Below are 14,940 nucleotides of genomic sequence, written 5' to 3' on the forward strand. Positions count from 1 at the left end.
CATGCTTATGAAATTCTAATGACAATTCTTTAAGGAGGTATTTCTGTAACAGTTAGACTTCCAAGGCCATTGTGCACTGATGTAAAATGACTTATGGTACTTGCACATGTGCATGGAAGACTGATTGTTTGGAGAAAATCTACTAATTAAGCACTGAAATATGAGCTCTCTGCTGGGCTTTGAAATGATTTCGCAAGATTTGCCTCAGATTACTACAGAAATCTAATTCTCTGCTGAGAAACTGTAAAGACAACACATTCATGAAACATTCGTTTACATGGCATTTTCATCGTCTTGTCATAAAGGATGGGTGTGTACTGGCGTTGCTGCTTTGTTGCGGTTGAACGTTTTGTGTCAGTTAGGGTTTGAAACAGTTATGGTTAAACGTCTTTAACAGAATCTGAACTGTTCATTTTAGTACAGAAAATCACTCCACCACACAGCAAATCCACCAAAATTATAAATGAACATGCAAATAAAAGAAACACTAATCATGCTTATAATGCTTATTTCTAATCATCAGAGCGACCTGATAGATTTTTCCAGTTTCTATTCACAATCATTTAATCCAGGAATTATTTGAAAGTCTTAAAAAGACAATCCCAGATACTTCCGTGAGGGTGTGTGTGTTTATTGGTGCTTGCGCGCATGAGAGAGAGAGAGAGAGAGAGAGAGAGAGAGAGATTGCTTTCTCTATTATCGATCGGTCTTTGCCCAGCCTAGTCCCAGGAGGAGGTTGGGAGCAGCAAGAACACAAATAACGGTATAGAAAAAGTTAGAATATTTATTAACGGGATACTAAAAAGCAATATTTTATCTTTTACATCAATATATTGCTTTAATCTATGGTTTTGAAAGTTGTAAAATATCCCATGTAGTTTTTGTGGCTATTAATATCATGATTTATTTGTAAGGGATAATACAAAGGACTCAGGCAATTCAGCCAGTCTCAGATTAAATGTTTTAGCAACAGCCGTGTTTTATTCTGTGCCGCATTTATCCATGTGTTTACAGAACAGAAAACCGAGCAAATGTCGAGCTTCTGCGGCGGTTTAATTTATCTGACCGGTACTGTACTAGTGTTTGCCCCTCCAACACTTCTCCTACCAGTATCAGACCGCTACTCCCGGGGTGTGGTAAGTAAGTAATTGAATGGGTGCTTCTAACAGTATGCCTCCTCACTGTTGCATCAGTCAAATTGTTCATAAATGAATTATCAAAAGCTCTGTGCTATGATCACGTTCTGCCTAGAATTCTGTTGGAAAGTGATATCATGTTCGTTAGCGTGCTTTCGTCCTGAATGAACTGCTTGTTTCGTATCGGAAGCGGGCGATGCAGATTACTCACACATCCTTTAACGTGCACCAAATCTCTGTTTTGACTTTCGGAAAATACATAAGCGTTTTTAAAATATTACCTTTTACAGAATGTAAAGGAAATTAAAATAGGGTCAAAACAGAGAAATCTACAAATAAACAAAACAACAAGCAATCATTTTTCGAACAGGGCACATCTTTGGGCACATTGTGCAGTGTAAATGATGACCAAAACATGAAAGAAAGCGAGCACATTTAGAAGATGCGCCATATATAGTTGTTATTATTGAACTGTGTGGTATAGGACCCAGTGGAAGAAAGGACTCTCAATATATTATTTTGACTGTCTCCATAACTTGTGTTGGCTAAAACAATTCAAACGCTTCAAGTTTTAGTTACAGAAGAGGTAACATGTGCTCTAGAAGGTTCTGTAAGGTGTAAGGTATGCTTTTTTTCAGACAAGTATTCTTATGGGTATAGGTATTCTTATTCAAAAGCAGCACAGGCAGTGTGCTACTGTATGTGGTCCAGTGAGGTCTTTGAGTGACCACAAGTAAAAATATGTTACTACACCCTGGTATATTCGTCTGGTTACATCTTTAAGCTGATAATTCTGTTTAATTGACATTACAGAATTTTTTTTGCAATTTACCATTCCAGGATTGGCTTAGTCGTTATGGGTACCTCCCTCGTCCTGATCCTCGCACAGGGCAGCTCCAGACGAAGGATGGGATTGAGAAAGCAATCAGAGAGATGCAGAGATTTGGCGGGCTCAAGGAAACGGGCAAGCTCGGTAGTACACTCCTCCTTGTTTGCAACTTTTTGAATCTTGCTTATTATCATATTAATATTTAGATTATTTAACAAGCGTTGTCACTCACCTCTGTCTTTGGCGTTATTATTCCAGACCGTGACACACTGAGACTCATGGAAATGCCGCGATGTTCGCTCCCTGACATTGTCGGAGTTGAGGACATGCTAAGGAGGAGGAGGAGGAGGAGGAGAAAGAGATATGCCCTGTCAGGACTCCGCTGGGAAAAAACAGAGCTCACCTGGAGGTATGTGACTTAAGCACACAGGCCCTGCTTCACCCACAATAACACACATACACGCACGTGCACACACGCACACCCACACCCACACACACTTTGCACGCTATTCTGGGGACCCTTCACTGACTTCCAGCATAGCAAAATTAAGAAAAAAATAAACCCAAGCCTGATCCTGAACCATAACCAAAAATATTTTCACACTTTTTAGTGTTACCAATTACAACAATATGTTTTGTAAAAGAGCACCAGTCCATTTTTTCACTAGTGGGGGTTATGATTTTGACTACGGTTTGTAGTTAAGGTGCTCCCAGTAGAGAGCTTTCGGTAAAATGCCCCCCTAAGTTTGCAAAAACAAGAACACACACAAATTTACATTACCCTTCTACATTTTTTTTTCTATTTGAGCTGACATTCTGACCTGGAGCAACTCATTTCTTATGCAAGAGGTTGTAATCCTCTTGAGCAACCTTGGTGTCAAATGTTCAAACCTCAGGGGTTCAACCCACAACCTTTTTGCTGCCCCCTGTTCCACTGTATTTAGTGGTCAAAAGTTTACCATGACATTCAAACTTGAAGGCTTGAACTTTGTCCTCCAGGATGACCATTTAATGGCCAAGTATCTGGGGCTGATTTGTGGCCAAAGTTTCTTGATGTTTGATCCTGTCTGACCAGAATACGTCATACATTAGCCATAAAGACTTTGTAATGTTGATGTCCTTAAATATACCTCTTGATCTAATGATCTCTTCATCATCTTATGTCAACTGTATCAGTGTAACAGAATGCAATTTTCCAATATTTGAGCAAAAAAAAAAATCCATTACCACTCTTTACTGCTCTTATGCAGTCTCCTTTTGTTCATCTTTATCAAACGAGTAAGTAATTGAAGTAAATATTTCTCCTTTCTCACCATAGCAGATCAGTTTAGTTAAAATACCTGTTTTTGCTTTTCTTTTTTTTTTAACCAATATTCCACACTCTTTCCAGTCTTCAGAATTACCCCTCCATTTCAAAGTCACTTAATCAAGACAATATTGAGAGGATATTGACCAAAGCTTTTAAAGTTTGGAGTGACATCAGCATGCTCCAGTTTCATGCCCTACCTGCAACGGCACACAATGAGGCAGATCTGAGAATCTCCTTTAAAAGTTCTCTCCACGAAGATGGCTATCCATTCGATGGAAAGGGGGGCACTCTTGCTCATGCGTTCTTCCCTGGAGAGGCGGAAATCGCGGGGGATACACATTTTGACGATCAAGAGACTTGGAGCATCAGTGGTATGTGGTGGTTGATCTCAGTTTATGTAGAATACTGGGGAGATTTAACCAACTACAACAGACTGACTTAGCATCTGTGGTTTAATGGTGGTCTACGGTTCTCTTGTTTTAGTTGTGGAGTGGCTTTTGAGATTGAGAATTCCCTAGTGTTGACTATTGTCTTCTGAGACCATTTGGATAGTTCACCATACAGAAAACTAAAATTAATCAACTGGAAAAATCGTGTATTTATCAACTGATTCATAGGTAAACTTCTTTATACTTATCTGTCAGATGGCGATGATAGCATAGACCTCTTCACTGTGGCAGTGCATGAGTTTGGCCATGCTCTGGGCCTTTCTCATTCCTCCACTGATCCCTCCATCATGAGACCTTATTACCTGGGCCCTGTAGGAAACATGGACACTTACCAACTCCCTCAAGATGACCGCCAAGCCATTCAGACTCTTTATGGTGAGTGAACTCGACCGACTAAGATACCAACAGTTACTTACTCACATTATTATCTAATGTTGTCATTATGAACTACTTTCCGCTGTCTGTATAGCGTTACTGCCTTACTCAAGTGCATTTCTTAGCTTTCACCTCTGAAACTCTTTACAGCAGGGATCAAAGGCGGTGTTACAGCTCCACCTGGTGGATCTTCACCACCTCTGCCTAACCCTCATCCAACCAGAGTTATTCTGCAGTGAGTGACAACTAATATTTAAACTCCCGTGAGAATGACATTTTTATTCCATAGTCCTAAAATATGTACAGCCATTGAGTCCGACGGTTACATTTATGCCAACACCGAGGATGAACAGGAAAAAACTGAGTTTAGTATCTAGTCCATCTTGTATCACAGTTCTGTCTTATACCAGGCTGATGCTCTAATTCAGCACCACATTGTATTCTCTACTTCCCACTTCTAGCTGCTTTAGGTACAACTTCATTAAGTAACTTGAATTGCAACTCAAAACTGAAACAAAATATAATAGTTAAAGTTAGAAAGTTATCATGCTCTGTAAAAGAGACTAGCAGCATTTGCAGTTTCTTTTATTAATTGGCGGGAAGTGACAGACAACTTAACCAAACTGGCCAATAGAGGGTGGGAACCAGACGAACAGGGAAACGAGAGGAATAGGACATCACAAAAATGTAATGGAAAATACGGAATTCATAATTATCAAAATGTTAATACCTTACTTATTCATCAAAGTACCTAATTACTTTGACCACCTAAATATGCTCATAAGAACAAAAGGGTTATGTATGGTGATATTCACTGAGCACAAAAACATACCAAATCCAATTCAAAAGTAAACAAAATATTTACCACATGGTTTGACAAGTGCGCTACCTCAAAAAAGCCCTTGGGCAAATTGTTCTACCTCAGAATGTATCAGTGAAGAGGAATCCAAGCGAAAGGATCATGAGTCAAAAGAAAGAGATAGAGTAAAGGTGTCACATGAACACTCAGATCAAATGAAGGCAAAATTACATCAACTCGTCTATACATTTTTCTATTTTTGAAGCAACATAACTTTGAGCATGATGCTGCTGTTAGCCCTCATCAGAGTATAAAAGGCACTGATAGCTCAGTAGACTTGTGTGGTGTACCAAGAGATCAAATGAAGGATGAGCATAGTGCCTAAAACTGCAACTGTGCTTACATCATCTATGCTACAGACCAACAGTCCAAAACAAAACAAAACAAAAAAACCCCCACAGATCAGAAACAGATCCTAAGCACACACAAAAAAAATTGTCTTCGCAAGGCGTTTGAAGTGTGGGAGATGTGCTTAGTGCAGCAGTACTACAAAATGTAAATCATTCTTGATGCTGATGTAAATTGCGTCCTATTGCAGTTTAAAAAAAAAAAAACTACAGTATTTATCGATTAGTTTACTGTCAATGCTATGATTATGACCATTGTTTCAACAGGTTTTGTTGTCACTGGCATTTTCCAAACTTCACATTATCAAAGTATGACTCCTGCATTACCCGCTTAAAGTAAGACTTTCGAATGATTAGAGGTTGAACTATTAATCATTAGGGTTATATGTAGTAGGGACGAAGTCCTGATCAGTCTCTAAATAGGTGAGAAATACTGGATTAATATCCATGTAAAAGTCCTCAGACTCCTGGATTATCAAACATCTGCAGTGGCATCAGCAATGTTTTGATGTTCTATCTCAAAAACACTGCAGTTGTGTTGTTCCACAATATGAGCCCATGTAATGTGAGATATGTTCATGAAATTTTAAATTACTTCAGCATTTTAAATTACTAATGGGACATTTATCTACAAACTGAACTCAAAATTGCCAACTTAAGAGGGATACAGTAGGTTCAACTGGGTGGAGATATTCTCCGAAATGATACTATGAGATAATCTATTTTCTGCTCAAAGTACGACTCTCGATCTAGTCCAGGGACTCCATTTTGTTTGTTCATAAAGTGAAACTTCTGATCCCTTAATGAAAAGTAGCCTAGGATCCTTCCATCTTTCACTGATTTTATCTCTATATTTCTGTTTTTCTAACATTTTATAAAACAACAATTTCCTCAGAGTGCTATGTTAAACATGAATTCTGGTTCATATTTGAAGCAGCCAAAAAACTTGATAAGATTTCAGCATTAGATTTCAACAAGCAAAGTAGCAGGTTCATCATTAATCTTAATGATGGATAGTAGTTGCACTATTTTTTTTTTCCCGATGTAGGACATCTAGCCTGTGATACCAAACAGTGCTCACATTTGTAAACTTGAAAATGTTATTACTGCCTTATGTCTCGTTAGAAAATAATAATTGCTTTCTTTAGCACTGATAGTCTTATACCTACAAAAGTGTTTTGTGTCAAGTTTGCACAGAAAAAAATGTATACTGCACCCTTGTCATGCCCTGCTCCTGTGTCCTTTGTTCATCTTGTTTCCTCCCTTTTCTCCCCTCTAGTGGTCAGTGTTGGTTTAAGTCTTTACTCACCTCTCAGTTTCTTGGTTTAGTCCTGTTTTGGTTCTGTTTTTACCTGTTTTTTTTTTTTAGCTCTATCAGTCCCCATGGTTCCTACCTGTTCTTAGTTCATTAAGCCTCATTTAGTTCCATATGAATACTCCTTGGTTTTCCTGCTTCTTGGTCTGGCTTTGTTCAGTGCTCACCCTATGTTGTGGTTTGTCTACCCAGTCTGCCTGTAACCTGCCCTTTGTAAGTTTTGAAACTTTTGTTATTTTTAATATGAATAAATTGAGTCTTGACCTGCACATGCATCCAGTCTCTCTTGACAAGCACGACAACTCTACACACTTATCCTGTGTGTATCTGCCGGTTAAGAAGCACTTATGTAGTTCTCAGGTAAAGACCAAGGTAATATAGACCTACTAACACAGGTAAGCACAGACCTTTACTTTTATCATTTGTTTTACCAATGCTGCCTCTCTGTCCTTCCAGACCTGATCCCTCATCTCGAGAGCGCTGTGAAGGCGGTTTTGATGCTGTGGCAGACATCAGAGGAGATGTTTTCTTTTTTAAGGGTGAGACACTGAAACAACAGTTGTCACAGCATGTCATGAGTGGTGTTTGCAACTGTATTCCACTTTATGTTTAAGTGCCTTTAACTACCATTAAAGTGAATGTTCACTAGTAGGCTAATCAGTAAGACCCATTGGTTACAGTTTGTGTTAGCACAAAGGGACAAAGCAGATTTTAACATTCAATGGTTCTTTATGTTAGGGGGGTCGCTCTTTCTATTTTATTTGGGGTTTGGATTGTATACTGTAATTCTCGAGAGAATACATATTGTCATGTTTGACTTCTATTTTTGCAGGTATAGATTACATTCATGCTCCTCACATCTCCATTCTTTCTGTGGCGTTAATTAGGCATACACTTTTGGCGAATCCAGAGATCTGGCTCTCTGGTTTCCTTTGCTCCAGCTCTCATTACAAATTTTTGGATTGGTCTTCCACGCAACCTCCAGAAGATTGATGCTGTTTATGAGCGGAAGACTGACAGCCATATTATCTTCTTCATAGGTTAAACATATTCTTTTAAATAGAAAAATGTACCATAGTGAAATTATTTCTCAATTTTGTGTGGGTGGGTGTGCAGGGATTTGCTCTCTTTTGTTTTGGTTGGTTTATAGATGTTTTGTTATCAAATAGAAAGTGGGTGTATGGTTGTTAGGTGTGTAATTACGTATATCTCTTGTTCTCCATTTACCACTGTATAATTTATTACAATTCTGTTGAAAGTGCCTATATTGATATGTGCTTATAGGAGTGTATGGGTGTGAAAATATGTTTTTATGGTGAATCATTCATGGTAGAATCTCAAAGCTAACTTTACTTGAAAGACAGGAAAACTCACTGCCTTTAGTAATGAAATACTGAAAATTTCCGTAACTTGTGAAACATTTGTTTGATTTAACCAAGTGTTGTTTGAATTTCCCTAAACTTAACTACATTACACTACATTACGTTAATTACAATTTAACATATGTTTGTGCATCATTTTCTATGTGGACACCGTGTCTTAGTTAATAACTGCATGTGTATTTCCTTTGACTCTATCACAAAGGTTCACAGTACTGGGTATTTAAAGACAACGTTGCACTCCCTGATTACCCTCGGCCATTGTTAGACTGGGGAATGAAGTCTGCTGACGGAACAGAGGTGAATAAGGTTGAGGCAGCTTTTGTATGGGCCCACAATGGGAAAACATATCTCTTTAGTGGCAGAAGGTTCTGGAGGTTTACTGAGGGGCAGGGCGGGACTGCACCAAAACCAGAAGGAGGCTATCCCAAAAACAGTTCTCTCTGGAAAGGTGTGCCAGACAACCCTGATGATATCATCACCTGGGGAGAAGGTGTGTAATATGTGGGCAAAATGTGACGTGTATGATGAAGACGTTTTCTTTGCGTAATGCATTAAGCATTGATGTTGCACTACTAGTTACAAAACATACAATGGCAGTACTTAAGTTAACTTCATAACTCTTTCTCTCACTGTCCTCTCATGCCAACAGGAGATACTTATTTCTTCAAAAATAACTCATACTGGGTTCTGAGGAGAGGGGGGTTGGACCAAGATGTTGTCAGTGCCAGATCTACTGCTGTTGACTGGATGTTTTGTCCTGTACCACCATCTTCTAAACCTACTAATCCACGAGCTGGGAGTGGAGACTGCAGCTGTGCATTCAGCAGAGCCTCAAAATTCAGAAATTCTACCTGGTTGATCCTGCTGTCTTTTTCTTTTGTTTTTTAATTCTTGACTACATTGTGATTTAATCAACAACTCTGGATTTATCTATGCAAACTTAATGTGCTTTACACTTCATGAGTTTTTAGTAGACGTATATTGCAAATGTATAGGTCTAAAGCAACACTGCAATACAAAAGCTAATAATGCAATATATAACAAGTGTCCAGTGTTACCTGTTTTGAAAGTAAATCTAATTTAATGTTTCGGTGAAACTCCACATCCATGTCCACATGCAAAATCAGAAGAGATCTATATGCAAATGATGTGATGATTATACAGATAGCATAACTAAAGATGTTGAGTAATGTCAATGACTGCGACACAGGTAAACACATATTGTTGCCAAACTACCTGTGGGTTTGTATACCGCATCGTTTTCAGTTTAAAGAACACATCTGAACCACATTGCTGATTTTCTGGTTTCAAACAGCATTCATATCCTGGCAATCTCTGAGACTTGTCTTTATGAGCCATTCGGTGACAGTACTTTGAGCAAACAAAGGAACAGTCTATACTGAAAGGACAGGGGCATTCATGGGGTAGAGGTTGTTTTCTATATACAGTCACATCCCAGTAAAAGTAAAAGAAGATGGTATACAAAATACAACAGAAGTTGCAAGTTCAATTTGCAAGAAGGCTGCAAGTTCAATTACCTCACCTAAAATCAGTTTCAGTGGGCTGTTGGGATGCAGTGCAGTGCATGGATGCAGTAAGCGAGAGGTTGGGAAAAGTCAGTGAGCTAGATATGGAAATTGTCCTCACTGTAGATTTAAACATTGACTGGCTTGAAACAAACTGTCTGCTAAAAACAAGGGCTGTCACTATCAGTAATACACGTTGTATGGAACAGATAGCAACTCAACCAACTAGAATTTTTACAGCTAATTCAGGTACGGTTACATTCTCTTGCATTGATCACATTTACATAAAAGCATAATCTAATTTAAGATTTCGGTGAAACTCCACATCCATGTCCACATGCAAAATCAGAAGAGATCTATATGCAAATGATGTGATGATTATACAGATAGCATAACTAAAGATGTTGAGTAATGCCAATGACTGCGACAAACATAAATCAACACAATGTCACCACCCTCTTTGACAAATAGAATGCGCTATAAAAACCACTTCACACAAGATCCCTACACTTCCTTTCTATTTACAGAACATTTTGTCATGCTTGTGGAATTCTCCTCTTAAGTGATAATCTCCTAAGAGTACTAATTGCTTTTTTTTTTGTCTGTAACTTGAACCTCCTTTCCGAATTATCAATCACACTGCTTTTGTTCAGTGGTGAAGTTCTGGAATGGACGCTAATTGTTGCTGCAGATCAAAAGCAAACACCTGGAGTTTAAGGCATAAAACCCCTGTATAGGTCTCCGTACATCAGATCTTCTTGAGTGTGGTGGACTTATTGTTTTATGCACTGATTGAATTACACCACTGCTGTGTTTTTAAATGGTGTTTTGCAGTGATATAAACAGAATGGCACAGAAGGCTGCCTCTGAATGCTTTGTATAATGTAATCAGCATGTGATTCCTTGAACACTGACCCATGACATGTCACTGAATTATCTTGACAAGCTTAACAAGAGCACACTCAGCCACGCTGAACAACACTACTTCTGAGGTAAAACCCTAAGGCTGTAATCCTTGAACTCAAAAAGTTTACAGAGCTCAAGAAATATTGCAGAATGAATAAGAATATTAGTGTACCAAAATCCAAAAAAGTACCAAACAGACTTTTAGAGGTGACTAAAGTATCAACTCACTGTAAAATACAACAACAACATCAGCAATAACTCCACTACTTCTATTTCTAAATCAGTGTGAAAAATTCTATTTGCATGAAAGACAATAATTCATTTTTGAGGATGATGCACAGGTCAACATCTTTATTGTTCAACTGCATGCAAAGTTCAACTCCAAAATCCCAAGGATTTAGCACACGTTTGACACATAATGCTTGTCTTTGTTCACACTGGGTAACTGAGTAGTTTTATCTGATAAAGTAGTGGTTTTGCTACACACTCTGCGTGATTTGAGGGGTATCTTACATTTTACACATATTTGCCGTTTGTTTTTTGTACGGATCAGTTAGAGGATGATTAAGATTGTTCTGGAATGTGCACTTTCCTGCTCACCAGTCCTCAAGCTTCAGTTGTAAAACTCTATGGCCAGAGTTGCTTTAAAATATGTAATTAATGTTCAAGCATTGTCTTTCTTTTTTAAAGAAAAAAAAATCTTTCCTCACAGATGAACAGCGTTACATAAGATTTTGCAGATCAACTGTATGATGGTTTACATAACCCTGGAAATCTTACACTTTAAAGGGACTACATTTTCTAAAGATACATTCTTGAACTGGTGCAAAATTGGATTTAATTTAACCAAAATCCTTGAATAAAGGCACAAAACCTTTAATTTACAGATAAAAGATTCTCTGAGTCAAGTAACAACAAGACCACTCTTTTCTTAACAAATAAGGACATTTGAGGCACAAACAAAGACTGAATGAACCCTTGACATAAGATTGAGAGTACCCAAGCTTAGCATAGTACCCCACCTACTATTATTCAGTCAAACAACAAGTGAATGGGAAACACTATATGTATCAATGGTGAAACCAAATCCAACTCCATGGTATTTATAGCATTTAATAACAGCCCGGCCTTTCATGTAAAACCTTTTGAGTAAGGACTGGGTTTTTGGCACATATCCCACCAAGAAATGCACAATTTTGTTTAAAAGGAGCAATGTGATAAATCTGGTTTTATGAATATCCTGGAGCACAGGCAGGTGTCACCCCTAAATTTGATCTGATGAACAAGGAAACAATTTAAAAATATTCCATTACCACCTCAGTTACCAGGCTCCGCATCCCTTGTTGGTGATTCAACTTGTGTAATGTAGCTGTCAGAGAGATAGGGGACATATCTTTTCTAAGATATGATAAGGTCATCATATATCCAGCTCACCATGGTGAGAGAAAAAGAACTGCTGAGCTGCTGATATACATGCATGGATGATATGCACACATACGCATATGAACGAGTGAAATCTTTTGGCATGGGGGCAGCTGTTGCCTAAACGTTATAGAAGTGCGTTTGGGACCGAAAAGGTCACCGGTTCGATTCCCTGGTTTGAGGAAAAACAGGGATGGGGGGTGAATGAACAGCGCTCTCCCCTCCTTCTACATCCACAGCTGAGGTGCCCTTGAGCGACAGCACTTCAGCTGTGGACGTGACCCCCAACTACTGCCCGGGTGCTGTGGCTGTGTGGCTTCCCACTGCTCCGGGTATGTGTGTGCTCACAGCTCACTTCGCCTAGTGTGTGCGTGTTCACTGTCTCAGATGGGTTTAAGTGCAGAGCCCTTGACTGCGACACACGTAGACACATATTGTTGCCAAACTACCTGAGGGTTTGTATACTGCATCGTTTTCAGTTAAAAGAATGAATTTGAACCACATTGCTGATCTTCTGGTTTCAAACAGCATTCATATCCTGGCAATCTCTGAGACTTGTCTTTATGAGCCATTCGGTGACAGTACTTTGAGCAAACAAAGGAACAGTCTACACTGAAAGGACAGGGGCATTCATGGGGTAGAGGTTGTTTTCTATATACAGTCACATCCCAGTAAAAGTAAAAGAAGATGGTACACAAAATACAACAGAAGTGTTATGGCTGCAAGTTCAATTACCTCACCTAAAATCAGTTTCAGTGGGCTGTTGGGATGCAGTGCAGTGCATGGATGCAGTAAGCAAGAGGTTGGGAAAAGTCAGTGAGCTAGATATGGAAATTGTCCTCACTGTAGATTTAAACATTGATTGGCTTGAAACAAACTGTCTGCTAAAAACAAGGGCTGTCACTATTAGTAATACACATTGTATGGAACAGATAGCAATTCAACCACCAAGAATTTTTACAGCTAATTCAGGTATGGTTACATACTCTTGCATTGATCACATTTACATAAAGGCAGCTGAATTGTACATCAAGGCCATATCAGTTCCAATAGGCTGCAGTAATCGTAATGTAATGGCTATTAGATGGAAAGGCAAAATATCCAAGGCTAGGCTGAGAGCAGTTTACAAATAGTCCTATGAGGGGTTTCTCTGAAAGCCTTTTTTAGAAAAGATTGGAAACATCTGCTGGTCAAACGCATTTACTGAAATGGCACCAAGTGAGTCCCCAGGATGATTTGTAAAAATGTTTTTTGCCGGTGATAGACGGATATGCTCATGTATGTAAACTGACAGCAAGGACACTTAGAGCACCTTGATGATGAATTAAAAGAAAGCATGATTCAAAAGACTGAGTCTTGGCAAATAAGACAAGTAAAGATAGGACTGGTTGAGATAAGATCATGTGAGGAAACCCCTCTACACAGCGATCCTTCATTAAGTCTTGCAGCCCATTTAACTCCAAGCCTAACGTAACAGCAAATTATTTAAACAAACATTTCAGTAATGAAATGGGCAAACTGAGACAAGAGCATTTACATATAATTAGGAATGATGTATCTATTCATAACATAACGTAATATCTTACCATGAAAGATAATCATAAGATATGCGTGGAGACAGTAGAAACATTACTGAAGCCCATAAGTAAAGAAAAACAGCCAAGCAGCGATATGATAAATGATAAAATGTTTAAAATTGCAGCAGGTTACATTGTTCTTCCTATCTCTTATATGCTAAACATTGGACTGAAACAATTCATTTTTCCACGGATTCAGACAGAAGCTAAAATTATTCCACTACCAAAAGGTAGGAGAGCATCTTTCAATGGCCCTCAGTGCCACCCTATAGGCCCGGGACCAGCTCTGAGGTAGAAAATGGGTTGGACTGGCTGTAATAAGGTTCCAACAGCAAAGACTTAACTCTTGAGTCAGTCAGTCAGATGTTGAGTGCATTGGTTTTGTCTCACTTTGACTGTTGTTAGGTAGTATGACCACATGCCACAAATACTTAAAGATTTAATGAGTTAAAGATCACGGTTTGCCCCCCAGTGCTCCTATCAAACAAACATCAAAATGGCGAATTCCAGCCTTAATAGGTTGAGAGTAGAAGACAGATTATGCCTCACTTCTAGTATCCATGTAGAAAGTCATGAATTCCAAATCTGCGTGATACAAGTACAATGAACTTAAGCAAAGCTCAGACTTGCACGCCTACTTCATCAGACATGCAAATAAAGCCCGGTTCTCAAGTCCCAGAACAACTATTCATTTCTTATAATGTACAGTGGTGTGTATAGCAATACATGCATGGCTTTCTCTACCTTCTAATATTATTTAAAAAAAAGCAGAAATCTGTGCTAAAAAAGAAAGCAATCACATTTTTGCAGGTTAACTGTCAGTAAGACCCATTACTGATGCAGATGTTTTATTTTGCCTCATACTGTATACAGAAGAAACACTATGATTTACCACATCGTATTGTCATGTAATCTTTTAAATGTTTTTACATTCAGAGGAACCCAAGTTGCTTTTAGGGCACAATTAATAGGGAGACAAAAAATAGAAAACAAAAAATATGTACATGTTTGTGTAAAGCTCACATACTGAGGATGGTGATACGTCTCATTATATACCACTGAAATTTTATAAAGACTCAAAAGTTTAGCCAGTCAAGTGCATAGAAATTTAAATGCATTCAACAACCTCACATAACAGAGGTGATCATCTTTCCATAAACATCCCTATAACACAGCTTCCAGTTTGCCTTTAGAAGAGATTTGCCATAAGTTATAACCAAATGAGAATGACTGACAAAGCAGCATGACACAGTTGTATTCCCAAATCAATTAATTTATTGAGAGGTATTGACATATTGTACAAAAACTCATTTCATCCGAGATGTGCAAGTATGCAATCAAATGTACAATTTTTTCCCCCAAAGGCACAATAGCACAACAGTGGAGAGTGTGTGCACTTCATCTGGAATGTACAACACCAGTTCATCTCACACTACCCTCCTCTGATCATACAACGTGTAAATATAAAACTTTGTTAAAACTTTGTGCGGATAACTTTTTCACCATAT

The 14,940-nt window shown here is 38.5% G+C and overlaps 1 protein-coding gene across 1 annotated transcript; it reads left to right on the top strand.

Annotated features, from left to right (window-relative positions):
• The first annotated feature begins 2,054 nt into the window (after positions 1 to 2,054).
• On the top strand, positions 2,055 to 8,889 carry mmp25b (matrix metallopeptidase 25b). The gene is made up of 9 exons (XM_030775054.1): positions 2,055 to 2,109; positions 2,224 to 2,374; positions 3,356 to 3,645; positions 3,919 to 4,098; positions 4,252 to 4,333; positions 7,076 to 7,158; positions 7,507 to 7,659; positions 8,204 to 8,491; positions 8,651 to 8,889. Exons 1-9 carry the CDS (start codon positions 2,070 to 2,072, stop codon positions 8,887 to 8,889), a joined length of 1,506 nt encoding a protein of 501 aa, XP_030630914.1. The 5' UTR covers positions 2,055 to 2,069.
• Positions 8,890 to 14,940: the final 6,051 nt, after the last annotated feature.

This window comes from Chanos chanos, chromosome 5 (assembly GCF_902362185.1).
Source record: "Chanos chanos chromosome 5, fChaCha1.1, whole genome shotgun sequence".
Classification (NCBI taxonomy): Eukaryota; Metazoa; Chordata; class Actinopteri; order Gonorynchiformes; family Chanidae; genus Chanos; species Chanos chanos.